The 13,284-nt window shown below is 43.3% G+C and overlaps 1 protein-coding gene across 1 annotated transcript in view; it reads right to left on the bottom strand.

Moving 5' to 3' along the window:
- The window catches only part of CNTNAP5 (contactin associated protein family member 5), a 298,702-nt gene extending 298,070 nt beyond the window's left edge, over nt 1-632 (bottom strand). Inside the window, exon 1 of the mRNA XM_063341381.1 lies at nt 220-632. Coding sequence (XP_063197451.1) covers nt 220-295 — 76 coding nt within the window. The 5' untranslated portion in view covers nt 296-632. The remainder of the gene's footprint in view (nt 1-219) is intronic.
- Nucleotides 633-13,284: the final 12,652 nt, after the last annotated feature.

Genomic DNA, 13,284 nt, shown 5'->3' with positions numbered 1-13,284 from the left:
TCCAGGGCCACACCGGCAGGACGGCGGCGAGCAAATTCCTCCACCTGGCTGCAACTTTGCATTTCTAAGCTCCATTAGCAAACCGGAGCCGGGCTAACTTTCTTAGAGGTCATGTTGCAATAACCCCCTTTTTCAGGGAGTTTTTTCCCCCCCCATCTCTCCCCCCCACACCCCCGCCTGCCCCAACCCCAGCCAACTCCGTGAGCTCCCGCTACTCACAATTTGTTGCAGTTAATCCCAGGTGCCAAAAACCGAAAAGCAGCAGAGCGAAGCCCCCGAGTGCTCGGGAATCCATGTTCAGCCCCGCAGGGGGAAGCCAGCCGCCCGCCCGTCTCCCCCGGTCCCGCTCTCCCGGCGCCTCTCAGCCTCTGTGCGCTCCCTCTTCCTCCGCTCATTTACTCCATCCAGCATCCAGGCACTCCGGAGGATGGGGAAGCCGGAGCCGGGGGCGGCCGAGGGACCCTCCTCCGCGGCCCTCGGAGGAGCCGCTCCAAACGCCGGCGGCAGCGCCCGAGCCGAGCCCGCTCCCCCGGCTGCCGCCGCGGAAATTCACCTTGCGAGCGGCGGCGGGGAAGCGGCAGCCGGGCGCCGGGCACCTCCTTATAGGCGAGAGCCGCCTGCACTCCACCTCCTCCCAGCCCCCTGGAAGTCACTCCTCCTCGCCTTCCAGGGAGGATCCTTATTGCAATCTTCACGCGTTGTTGATAAGCATCAGAGTCACGGAGTAAATCAGATGCCTGGAGGGAAAAAAAATTAAAAATCTTCCTCCTTTTTTTCCTCTCTCTTTTTTTTTTTTTCCCTCCCCTTTTCCCCTCCTTTGGGTACAGCTTTGGCTGGAACATTTTAAAGAGCCCCCAGCTCAGTTGTTTGTTTCCTTGTAAATATATATGTTATATACACATATGTAAAATATACATGTATGTCTGCTGGCATATACAGTGCCGACACAGCCCAATGAGCCCCAGTCCCGCTCCCGGGGCTCAGCCTCACCCTCAGGGAGGATGGAACCTCAGATGGGGCTGATGGTTGATCTGCTCTCCTGTCGCTGCTGGTCCAAAGCCTCCCTGCCTAGACCTCCTAAGAAGCGAGTGGAGGTGGCCCCGGGGGTCCCAGCAGAATTACGGGGAGTTCTCGTTAGTGGCCCCCAGCCCAAAAAGAAAGGTGGCCCCTAGGGTTGTGGACCGGACCAGACCTGCACCCAAGGGCCGCGACCCACTCCTGGCTGGCGAGGGCGATGCTTGACAAAACCAGATTTCATGGCTGATTGATTACCCGACTGCTCAGCAGCTGAACAGGCCGGGATTATCTTCCAGAGAGGGGGTACAGGAAAGCTGAGTCTAAAAGCGAGCTCTGAACCGGCACCTTGCGCTGTGCCCATCCGCCTCCCTGCACACATGGGAGGTACGTGTCCTTTCAGGGACTCCAGCTTAATCACTGCTGAGATCTAACCTTGTTGCTTTGCTGCGGCGTCACCCCACATCAATAGAGTGCTGCATCAAAGTCAGGTCAAAATTGCATTAGTGATTCAGCTGTAATCTGCAAGGAGAGTATGTTTGGACCATTAAAGTCTTTGTGCGGGGAAAGTCGCTGGTCCTCAGCCATCATCCCTCACAATGGCGAGGAATAATCAGAAGAAACAGACTGTTCACCAAAGCCATCCTGACTTGCCGATGGAGAGCGGAGGTTTAAATTGCTGGTATGCTGTAAGCCTCGTATTAAAAAGTAAGGAGGGTAAAGGAAAGACATGGTGCTTAGCTATTAGGTGCTGTATCAAGGAGAGGTGTCGGGGGACATCTTAGCTTTAAAGGAGCAGTCAGCTTGGAAAGCCAAAGTCCACATTTAAAAAATGACCTAATTCTTTCACCTTCTGTTGTTACAAGTGACACAAGTGACACAAGGTTAAATGCGAAGGATAGCTGCCAAGCACTGAGGCTTTCACTCAATAAAGGATTTAATCAGACAAAACCAAGACTTAGGAGGAACTTAAAAGCTTAATGAGTTCCCCAAGTCTTTCATTTTTTACTTTAAATACATCTGCACACACCGAGGTTTCATCTTTGCTCATGCAAAGGCTTGACCCAGTTGCTCTGTGCTTCACTTATGGCTGAGCCCAGTGGGATTTCGGAAACTAGGGGCGGGAGTCAGTCCAAGGCTAACACCTCTACATGAGGTGTCTGCTGTCCCTTCCTAAGGCCCTGAAGGAGGTGTTCAACTTGCCCAAGAGATGTTCGTGTAAGGGCACAGACACGATCTTCTCTGAGCAGGCCCGTTGTGGAAGGAAGTGAGCTCTGCTCATTTCCCTCAGTGGATGGGGAGAGAGAGGGTCTCACCTTCATGTTTTCTGATCCCAGTCAGAAACACCTCATCTTCTCCATAAGTTGAAGACATCATACACAAGACTCCGGCCCAGAAACTAAGAACCGTATTGCCCTGCTGCATTAGGCCAGGAGGCTAGAGTACTGAGAAAATAGTGTTGTTAACTTGACTTCTTCAGGTAAGTAATCAAGCTTTGGAAGTGCTAGCAGTCCTTCCAGAGCTATCACGTGAGTGAAGCTGTGCAGTAGAATGTACCAGAAAGCTTAAATCCAGAGTGGATTTGGTCTGGAGACACGCAAGTCTTTGACACAGTCGTAATTTTGCGACTATGTATTTTGAAATTAGCAGAGGAATTCAGAAGAAGGAGATTAAGTATGGGGTTTTTTCATGCTTTCCTTTTAAAAAAATAATGAAAATTAAATGGACTGTGTTTCAAATATTGTCAGTGTCTCTTTAAACTATCTGGCACAATGGTACACTTTTTAACTGACTCACTGAACTAATTAGTGGCTTGTTTATAGGAAAGCAGATGTGGAATTGAGCTATGTAGACTAATTAAAAGCTATCAATAAATATGAGCCCAATCCTGCAATGCATCCCAGTGGTCACCAATATGGATCTGGCTGCAGGATCTCGACCCTGGTTACACATCAGTTTTCAAGTCACACTTGTGAGGTGCTGGTTTCCCGGAGGCACACCCCTTCCATAAACTCCTTTGTATCATAAATGCCAGGCAGGTGCCTTCAGATTTGTGAATGTTTGGGTGCAGGAACACTACAACTGAGAAGTTATGACCGGAGTGGAGGGCTACGCAGCTGTTCTTCGCAGGAAATTATGTAAATAATGTCAAGTTTAAGGGCTTTTTGCCAGCAAGATTTTTATTGGAGTAAATTTATTAATCACTATTAAAGCTGTTCAGACAAAAAGTGTGGCTCATCCTCAGCTGCAGATCTGGGTACCCCTGAGTTTTGTGAAAACTCAGTTGTTGATTCAGTTTTAGGGTACCTGGACTTTGTTCAAAATGACTGCCGTGGTTGCCACTGAAGGCATTGCAGCCCTTGGCAATGAGCGAAGGTTTTGTTACGCGTACAGTTATCACGCCTTTCAAACTCAGTGATAACTCCTCTCTAACTCTCCTCTTTGCTGTGGCACATGTTTTCTCCTCCTCGATGAAAGCAAAGCTGACCTTAACAGTGAAGACCCTGAGATCTTTCCTTTCAATTCCTGCCTCTTCTTTGACGCGTTTCATTTATAGCCTTTTGCCAGTCTCTCGATGTTCACTCCCTGTTTGTTAAACAAGGGCAGCACACACTATCTCGTCTCGTACAGATGGCAGGAGGAAAAATACGCTCATGTCTGGCACATGTTCAGAGTCTGCAGTCATGGTGATCGTATGAGCACCTTTATAATTTCAGAGGCAATGTAGATCATGATTAGGTCATCTGAGGCTGTACAGAAAGGGCTAGATTAGTTCTGGGTGAGAAAGCCTAGCATGGGCATCCAATTATCTTCCTCCCCGACGGCAGCTGGGTGCCCGTATTAATGCTGCTCAGGACACAAGCAGCGTATGACCTGCGCGATGGGGAGAGGAACACGAGCAGCATTAGACCAGTAGCTGTTCCTGTCTGACCGGCTTTACAGTGCAAGTGACAAATCGCTGAAATTCAGCGTTCAAGTTTTCAGCCCTGACATCCTACCCAGGTTTGTTCTGCCAGTCTGGAGCCTTGTTATTTGAGCAGAAGGAACCATTTGTGGGAATTAGATGACAGAATATGAATAGGAGAGCAACAGAAGGACGTGAAAACATAAGGAAGAGCAGGAGAAGCTGGCTGCCACCAGGGAAATAAGGGTACATATTTTTGAGGAAAAAAGCTTTTTTAATTAAGTGTTTGTCTGAGGAGGTAAGTTTATCTGTGATCAGATACACTTGTTTGTTTTCCTAGAGTCAGTAAACAGCTATAACAGTACTGCTATAACCCATGTTGAGTTTGCCACTAGAAGCAATAACAGTTTAGCCCATGAGTTCAATCAGTCCAGCTGTTTGGGTAATTGCAGCTGGAAGCTTTATGTCTGACCCCAATCATATAGCATCCAGGGAAAGAGTATAGCATTATGTATATGAATTTCGAAGAGCACATTCCACCACAAACTTTATTGTACATGGCTTTTGGATCACATATTGCTGTTTCCTGTTGATAACTAAGAATTTGTCTGAAGAATATCATGTTTCTGATCAAAAAAAACCCCTAAAGGTCATGTCAAAAAAAACCCCTCTTTTTCCCTTAGAGTTCTCCCCTATAAAAAGAAAGGACTCATTCATTAGAGAGAATATGTGGGGAGCTTTCATGAAACACATCGACCCCAACCAGGTGAGTGCAACAGCAGGCAGCTCATTATCCTTGGATAGTTCCACGGCATACATAAGTCCAGAGGATAAGAAAATTTAATGATCTGCTAGGATAATCTGATGGCCAGTAGCATTTTTGAGATGCATGCTGAGATTAGGGTAAAAGAAAGCAGATGTCAAGCTGTGTGGTGATTATTGGAAGACAAAGAACTAAAATCACCTCTTCCTCCCCCTCGCCTTTCCCTACATTATTTTACCACTGTCTGCTGGTGTTATGGCTTTCACTACCTTGTCTTCGCTGCCTATGAAGATGCTTGTGTCAATCACGGCCAGATACATCTACCAGACTTAAAAGATCAATAACCCAACTAAATAATAATACAAATGGCTATGGTTACAAGTTACCTAGGGACTTCAATAGGCCTTATATGGGACACATGCCTCCCTGGTGTAATCCCAGTGACAGTGTATGTTCCAGTTCAGGACAGAGTCACGGAGGTCACAGAGGACACCATCCATGGTCTGCTCTCTGTGCTGGTTCCCCACCAAATACAGTGGTCAGTTCCAGCCGGGCCAGCCACAGTTCTCCCCAGGCAATATTGTACTTTTACTAAAATGCAGTGTCGTCCTGGCACATTTATTGTCCCAGAATCAGCTGTCCACCAGTGTCCAATGGAAGGATGTACTTCATGAGGTGTTGGCATAAATACAAAATTCATTCCTGTGATCTAATCAACCACAATCAGCCCTGGAGAGAGAACTCATACGCAAACTGAATAATGCAATTTTTTCCCCCTGTTTCAAAGCCACACAAATTAGAATGCAGAAACCCCTAAAAGGTCCCTGGACAGTTAGGTGTCACAGGGTGGATGCAATCCTTGGAGAACAGCTGGCTAACTAATGGGAACATACACTAATAAGAACTATTGAGTGCCAGCTGAGGTCCACGCCCAGAGTCTGCCTTACAGTACCTAGAAACTTCAAGGCAAACTAGAGAAAAAAAAATATGACAGAAGGTTGGGAGGCATTTTAGCAAAAACCTCTATTCTGTAGACATTGCAGTTCAGACCACAGAGTCAGAAAGGAGACAATGTTATCTGTATGAATGTCTATTTCCATACATAAAGAAGTCAGCTTTATTTGTCATTCATTAGTGGGTTATCAAGACTCCATTTTGCAGAAATTCAGTCATTCAGTCCTGAAATTATAATATCTGCCATGTCACTGATGTGAGGAATGACACATAATGAATAGACACTGGGATAAATTTTCAGAAGCAATTAGTGATTTTGCATGGACACCCAAGGTATCCCTTAAGGGGCAATTTTTCAGAATGATTTGGGCCTTTACCTGCTGAATATCAGTGCCATGATCCATCTGACCAAACAGGACAGTTAAAAGGAGAGGCATCCAAAATCATTAGTCTCTATTGAACACTTGCACCTCAGAGCACCACTAATCCATAGTCTCATGCTTGAGGAGAGAAACAATCACCTGGGCCTATAAACATAACGAACAACTTCGAGTGTCTCCATCATTTTGCAGAGAAAGTTTGTAAGGAGTGAAAAAGAGAGTTAATTTCATCACATAAATCATTCGCGACAAATAGCTCATCCAGTGCTAGCTCTCAGAAAATTACTATTAGCAACAGCTGGGCTGGGTATGACAACCTACATTCCGGCATTCTTTTCACTTTTCTGCCTGTCCTTCACCAATCTCTGCTATAGGTAGAGGTCGGAGAGGAGTGAAAAAAGGGAAGTTGTGTGGAAACTAATGCAATCATTAGGTCATTTTTAACCTTGCTGCAATTATACAGAAGGAGTCACCTGAGAATAATGGCAGGCGAGACTCCCCTGAAAAAGAGGAAGAAATTAATCTGCCTTCTCTCACAAACCATCAGGATTTCTAGGTTTAACCCTGCAGGAATGAGCAGCTCCTGAGCATTCCTGTGTTGCTCACGTCTCAGCGTAGGCACAGGAGATCCAGCGTCCTGGGCCCATGTTTTTAAGCCAGCCTGCCTTTCTAAGGCTGCTGCTGGCATATTTTTTTGATGTAGACGTTGGATGACATAGAACAGAAAATGGGATTAATAGAGTTTCCTTAATCACAGTATCTCTGAGCTCATCCTGGAGAAAGTCCTTGCTGAGGGCTGGGCTGGAAGTTAGTCTGGACTGAACTATGAAAATCCCCATATATATATGTTAAGTTGCATACACAGATATATATACACACGTATATATGTACATATGTATACGCAGGCAGATATACACACACAGAAATACGTGTAAAACAGGAAATCAAACAAAGTAAAACTCACCCCTCGGTAGGAGATCCATTTATCTCATACTTACTGGCTAAAAATGTTTATTTCCTCTAGGAAGTGGATGCATTTGCATCAGAATGAAACAATTCCATGTAGACCTACCACTGTCTTTTCAAAGCAAAGTGATTTTAACTCCACAAGGGATAGCTGATTATACCGTAATGCGTAGGCCTGAGTCAGACACGCTCATCTTACTTCTGACTTGAGCCAGCTTGAGGTGTAGGAATCCTCTGCTTTCTGCCAGTCTGGATTGCAGATTACACTGGAGTTAATGAATCCCTCCTACCCGGTAAAGATCTGCTGACAACATGAGAATATTAACATAATGTAGCTATGTAGAGGGGTGGATATTCAGAGGTTCTTTTGCAATCAATGTATTTTGCATTAGTTAAAAAAAATATATATATATTCGTTAGTGATTTTGAGCAACTACTATCAAAACTAAGCCAAAATAAAAAATCCTACTCGATGCACTTTTTTTTTTTTCTGACTCTCAGGGGCTGTTTTTTGCTTCTTCTAAGGATAATTATGTATACTTGGACGATGTTGTGAGTTCCAGGATAAGGAAAAAAATCAAACTTGCTGCTGAGAGTTTTTATGCCCAGGATTTAAGCTAGAGTAAAGAAGTCTCTCTAGGTTCCCATGAAGGGGGGGAAAATCTCAATCAGTTCAACTATCTGCTCTTAGATGTGTGTTGAATCAGTTGAGATTCAGGTAGAAAGTGTGAAACAGTGCCACGGAGATTTCACTGAGCTCACATGAAGGGAGGCCTTTTGTGTGCAGAGGCAGAGGAGAGCAAGTGTAGCAAACCATGCCCTGGAGCTCACCAAAACCCCAGAATTTAACCTGTCATCCACACAGTTTGAACAGGAAGCGAGTTTAAGCTTGAGACTGGATTCAGGCTCACTTTCCATGGTCACAGAGATGTATCCAGGACAGGACTGAGCCACAGAGAAAGAGCGTGGCAGAGCCAGGAGGTTAGCCCAAGTTGTCTTTGCTTTCTTAATTGGAATCTATGTCCTCTATTACCTCTCCTTCACTATGTAAGTCAGTTTCATAAATGTAACAACTCGAGAGGATGACAGTCAGCTGGGACAACAGCATACGATTCAAATCTTATCCAAATAGGCAGCGAAGTAGGGCATAAACACCTTACTTGACTTCGTTTCTCCGTCTTAGGGGTTAAGATGCCCATTGCAGGCAGATCAAGGCAGCAGAGAATCTCTGCAGTGGTAGGAAGGCCACAGGCACTCAGATGAGCCACGTAGAAACCTTTAGCATTGTCTAATATGGAGAAAAAAATGTGGGAATTAGCAGTATGTATTGATATGTACCCTCTACATGTGCTAGTACCACTTATGTCATTGCATTTATTATAAGCAACTCAATTCCCATAGTGCAATTATAGCAGATGGATAAACAAGATGCAATATACTGTTCACTTTATGACAATGATCACATAATTCCAGCTTCACTGCCTTTAACCGTTTGCATGAAACACTGATTAATAACGCTTTGAAAGCCTGTCAGGCAATGATATATAAATGTGTAAGTGATACAAGTGAAATTATTCCCCAGTATAAATATCCCTAAGATTGCAAAACTAGTGAAGCTGTATCAGGGATGAACATGACCTATTCTGTCCATCAGGTTCTCCTTGACAAAGGCTGAGCGGTGACTACAACCGGCTATAATCATCATTCTCCACTTTCCTTCTTTTCGTATCTACTTTTGTGTCCATTTAGACCACAAGCCTTTGAGAAACAGCCACCTTCTTCCCCGTCTATATGTATATGTGCTGATTCCACTATGGAGGTTGTAGATGCTTGCACTATATTACTATAGGTCAATCATTACAGAGGCAATTATAGCATCTGTGAGCTCATCTGTGCATATAAGTCACAATAAGAAAAGGAAGTGAGAGTCACAAAGAGCTTAGGAGGATGGATGGTTAATTCCTTTATCACAAAAACATGTTACTGGAGCTGCGTTCTGTGGATTAACACTACCGATACATCCGTTTCGTTCAGTGCATACAGTTGTCTGCTGACACGTATTCACTGACGATGACTGCATTATTGAGGTACCTCCCAAAAACTGATACCAATTCACATCACTGATTTTAGCAAAACTACAACCTACTGGTTTCAGCTTTGAAGATTTTGAATATTTTTAAATTAACAAATGAATCATTTAACAATCATTTTGGTCCTGAATTAGAAAATAGGTTCCTTAAGAATTAAATAATTGGACAGTGTCAGGAGAAAAAGGGGTGCATAACAAAAGATCAGACACCTGGCTACTCCTAGGTGAATCCTTTCTCTTTTCTATCACCTCAGCAGTGAGAGAAATGAAAGGTCAAGATGAAATCTGTGACGTTGTGCTTGTTAGGTGATATGCCATGACTCTAGTTTATGCTTCTGGTACCTCAGATTTCGAGAGGAACTCCTCTCTGAGAATTACTCAGTTCCCAGAACTGCTGAATATACCACGTTGCCCTTGGGAACTGCTATTTTGAAAACTACTTCTTAAACTTTCTGGGTTAGAGCATCCCCTGATGGAACTGTACATAGCTCCACCTAATTTTAATCCTGACTTACATCAGCTGGATGTCATATGATGCTAAAATAAAATGCAGAAGCCAGATTCTAAAGGTTTTATATCATTTTAAGCTACCTGGAGGAATCAGGAGTGTTTAGCTCTGGGGATCTTGTGCTGGTTTGTCTCACACTGATACATAAGAAGATAACATCAAATGAAGAGGACATGGAGCAAATGGATTTTTTTAATTCTCTGCTAATCTTCACAGTTGTTTTTTCTTTGTGTTGGTTTCCCCCCCCCCCATAAGATCTTCTTAAAGTGTAGATGATAGGCTATTTACTCGGAATAATCCTGTTAGGCGGGTAGTGCTGTATACACACATCTCTCTCTATATCTCGTTCTATAGGGAAACCAACATTTGAAATCAAAAAGTGATTCCTAGCCCTATTTTTCTTAGACATCTCACCTTTATTACACGCCATAATGTGTATCTGCGATGTCAAATCATAAAGCATAAACCATAACGCAGAGGTGAGAAAGGCACTTAAGAAAAAAAAAAAAGTTTTGCCTTTTTAGTATCGAGAGAGTTATGGTGAGAGGCCATCATGCAACATCCTCAGTAAGCGTTGAACAAGGGATCCCCTGCCTGTCAGAAGGGACTGCAAGAACTTGAACTAAACCCCACCAAAGACATTAAAAATAATTTCTGTTATTTTAATGGGGGTTTTTTGATGGCTTGTTTAGTGAGCTTCTTTCTCACCCAAGTATGGGGCCCAATTTTCTCACACCAGTATGACGGGCAACAAACATGCCCCAATTCCAAAATATCCTAAATGCAAGAAAGGTCAGCATCTGGCCACAAGCTCTCTACTGTTTGACTTTTTGTCTGCCGAATGACTAAATTGTATGCTTTCCTCCTCTATTATATACTTTTCTGAAGATAAACAGTTATTTTAATGGAACAGGAGATTGCATAATCATTGTGACGTCCTTGAGCTTTCTGCTGGCTGCGGATTTCTCTGTTCAAATCCAGATGAGCTATACAATGCAAAAATATATCTGTTAAGTTTTTCATTGACATTACTAGGAAGGTGTAATGACTGTTGGTCTGATGTCAGCGGGAGGTGCTGTCAAGAAGGGAAAGGAAAAAAAACAAAACTCAAACCCCCCTGCAGACATTCAAGAAGAAATCTTGTACTGTTGAGTAATTACAATTCTCAAAGGAAAAAATAGACTTGGATAAACCTGGAGGCACCTTTATGTTTTTCCTTTTGAAACCTTCCATCTCCCTGACATGATGCTTTGCCGTTCTGTCATTTCTGTCACAATGCCGTGCTGGGCTAGTTCTTTTTTCGGGGGGGGAGGGAGTATTTTTGGTCCTCAGAGACACCACTGTGCAAATATTTAAAACAAACAAAGTCTTTGTTGAGATTTTTTAAAAGTCTTTTAATCAGCAAACAGATATATTCTTTGTCTGTTGGAAGAGAAGCTGCAATTACCGGGGGAATTTCATTTCAAATGGCGTGTATGTTCTTTGTGTGGGTGGTAAGGTAGGCAGGCGTCTCAGTGGTAGGTTATAGTCATGTTTGTTATATACTTTGAATGTTACTTTGCTGATGTCAGTATGGTGCTTTATTCCGAGGTGCACAGGAAGCCCGGAGCTGTAAAGAGCCTCCCTTCCATGCCTTTTTCCCACTTGTAAAGAAATCACGACTGAGGGTGTAATTGTGAAGTTATGCAGTCCCAGAAATAGCGTCCCAGGGAGGTGTTGTGTCTTGCTGCAAGTTATTGCTGTCCCTTTGTCTAGACAGAAAATGGCTGAACTTGTCTCCTGCGTTACACCGTTTCTTCCTGTTCTTTCCTGCGTGAATCCTTTTCACTGCTTTCTGTCTCATTCACTGTCTTCTCACCACTCCGTCAAGACCCTTTTTCTTCTCAAGTAGTTCATGGACCAGTCAGGTCACGTGCCACCAAATTATGGCTTTCCTTGCAATCTCTTTGGTTCTCATATTGTTCCTAAAATCATCGATGATGTGGTTTGGTTTTGTGGTTTTGGTTTGGTTTTGTTGGGTTTTTTTTCTGATTGAAACCAATGATGTTCCCTTTAACTGCTTCTTTCTTCCCTGAAAGTCTATTGTACTTTCCCCATTGTTTCTATCTCTGTTTTCTGACTCTTCCGTTAGTGCTCCTCCAGGCTTAGACAGTTCCAGCGAGAGCTCGGCTGTCTTTAGTTTTGCTTCCTGTTCTCCAGTTTGAGAGAAACACTTCAATCCCACTATGGGTAATTTTCCTACTCACTCTTTTTCATTGTTTTACATATTGTTTTGTTATTACTATCTTTACAAACCTATCTTCACCTGCCATTCTCTGCCCTTGACTTAAAAAATGGAGGGCAGGCTATGTATTTTGCTGCATGGAGGAAATATTGCTGATAGAAAGCTGCAGGGCTAAAGCCGATGGCTGAAATGCTCCAACTTTTCTATGCTAGATTTCCCTACAACCTCGTCTTCTTGATCTATGGCTGTTTTATGACAGTGAAGCAACCACCGATTAGATTCATCTGGCCTAGTGCTTTCATATTTCATCTGTAAATATGTTGAAATGTATTTGCTATTTGCTGTGTGTATTTTCTATCGCTCTTTTGTATTTGATGAAGTGTTTTTCTTCCATCTCGTAAAGGCTCTTTGGGTGGGACTTGGCTGCCTAAGTATGGGTCATATAGCGTTATTTTAAACATTGTAGGGTTTTCTATTTGGCCAGTTACTACCTCTCCAGAGGGGCAAGAGGCTTGCACAGGTCGTGTGCTCCATGCAGATGTCTCATACCACCGCGCTATGCGTTACCCTGGCGCACGTACCCTACTGCACCTGTGTATTAAATGGCTGTGACTAAAGAACCCAGCATCTCTCTTCTGATCTTGCCATCTTAAGCTTCCTCTGGCAGCTTTTTCAGTCACACGTGTGCAGAAACCAAAGGGAGGCACCAATTATAGCCAGTGAGAAACAAACCCATACTACAGAGCAATACTTGCCTAACGTAAAGTCAGACATAATAATAAAAGGGAAAAATAATAATAAAAAAGTAAAATTGAAATAAACCAAACGGGACCATTAAAAGCAGCATTATCAGAAAGCCCTGATAAATTCAGCCATCGTAGAGGTCATACTGGACTGCCACATCCTTCTCTATGACTTTTGTTAGCTTAACCTTCACCTTGAGAAATACCTGCTCACCACTGTGGATCTTCTGCATAATCTTCTACCGGAAATCCTTTTTTGCCCCCTTTTTCTTAAATGTTTTTCCTGAATCATGTTGTAGTCCATTTTGGAATAACATCTCTGTGTGCATTAAATTGAAACTGGCATACGTTTGTTTATTACTACAGGGGCAAAAGGACTTTTGCAGCTCCTGTTTCAAAGATCTGGGACCCATTGCAATTCCACCAAATTAAGCTGATTAATATGAGGTCCTCACCCATATTTCTGTCTCACAAAAAAAAATATATTTCTTCTGGATAAATTAGAAAGTGAAATATGCCTTCTTTTCTTGGCATATATTTTCCCCTTCCTTTATGGACTTCATATCCCACACAGAAAAGGCAAGACAGAATTTTCCACCTATTATTCTTAAAAACAAACCACCAACAAAATTCTCTGTAATTACAGAGTCTCAAAATGTTAGAGGTAATATTGAAATGTTGACAGGCATCTAACTTTTACTGGGGAGGAATGAGCGATTTAGTTCGGATGAGCTAATA

This window comes from Chroicocephalus ridibundus, chromosome 7 (assembly GCF_963924245.1).
Source record: "Chroicocephalus ridibundus chromosome 7, bChrRid1.1, whole genome shotgun sequence".
Lineage (NCBI taxonomy): Eukaryota > Metazoa > Chordata > Aves > Charadriiformes > Laridae > Chroicocephalus > Chroicocephalus ridibundus.
This window is presented reverse-complemented; position numbering and strand designations above follow the sequence as displayed.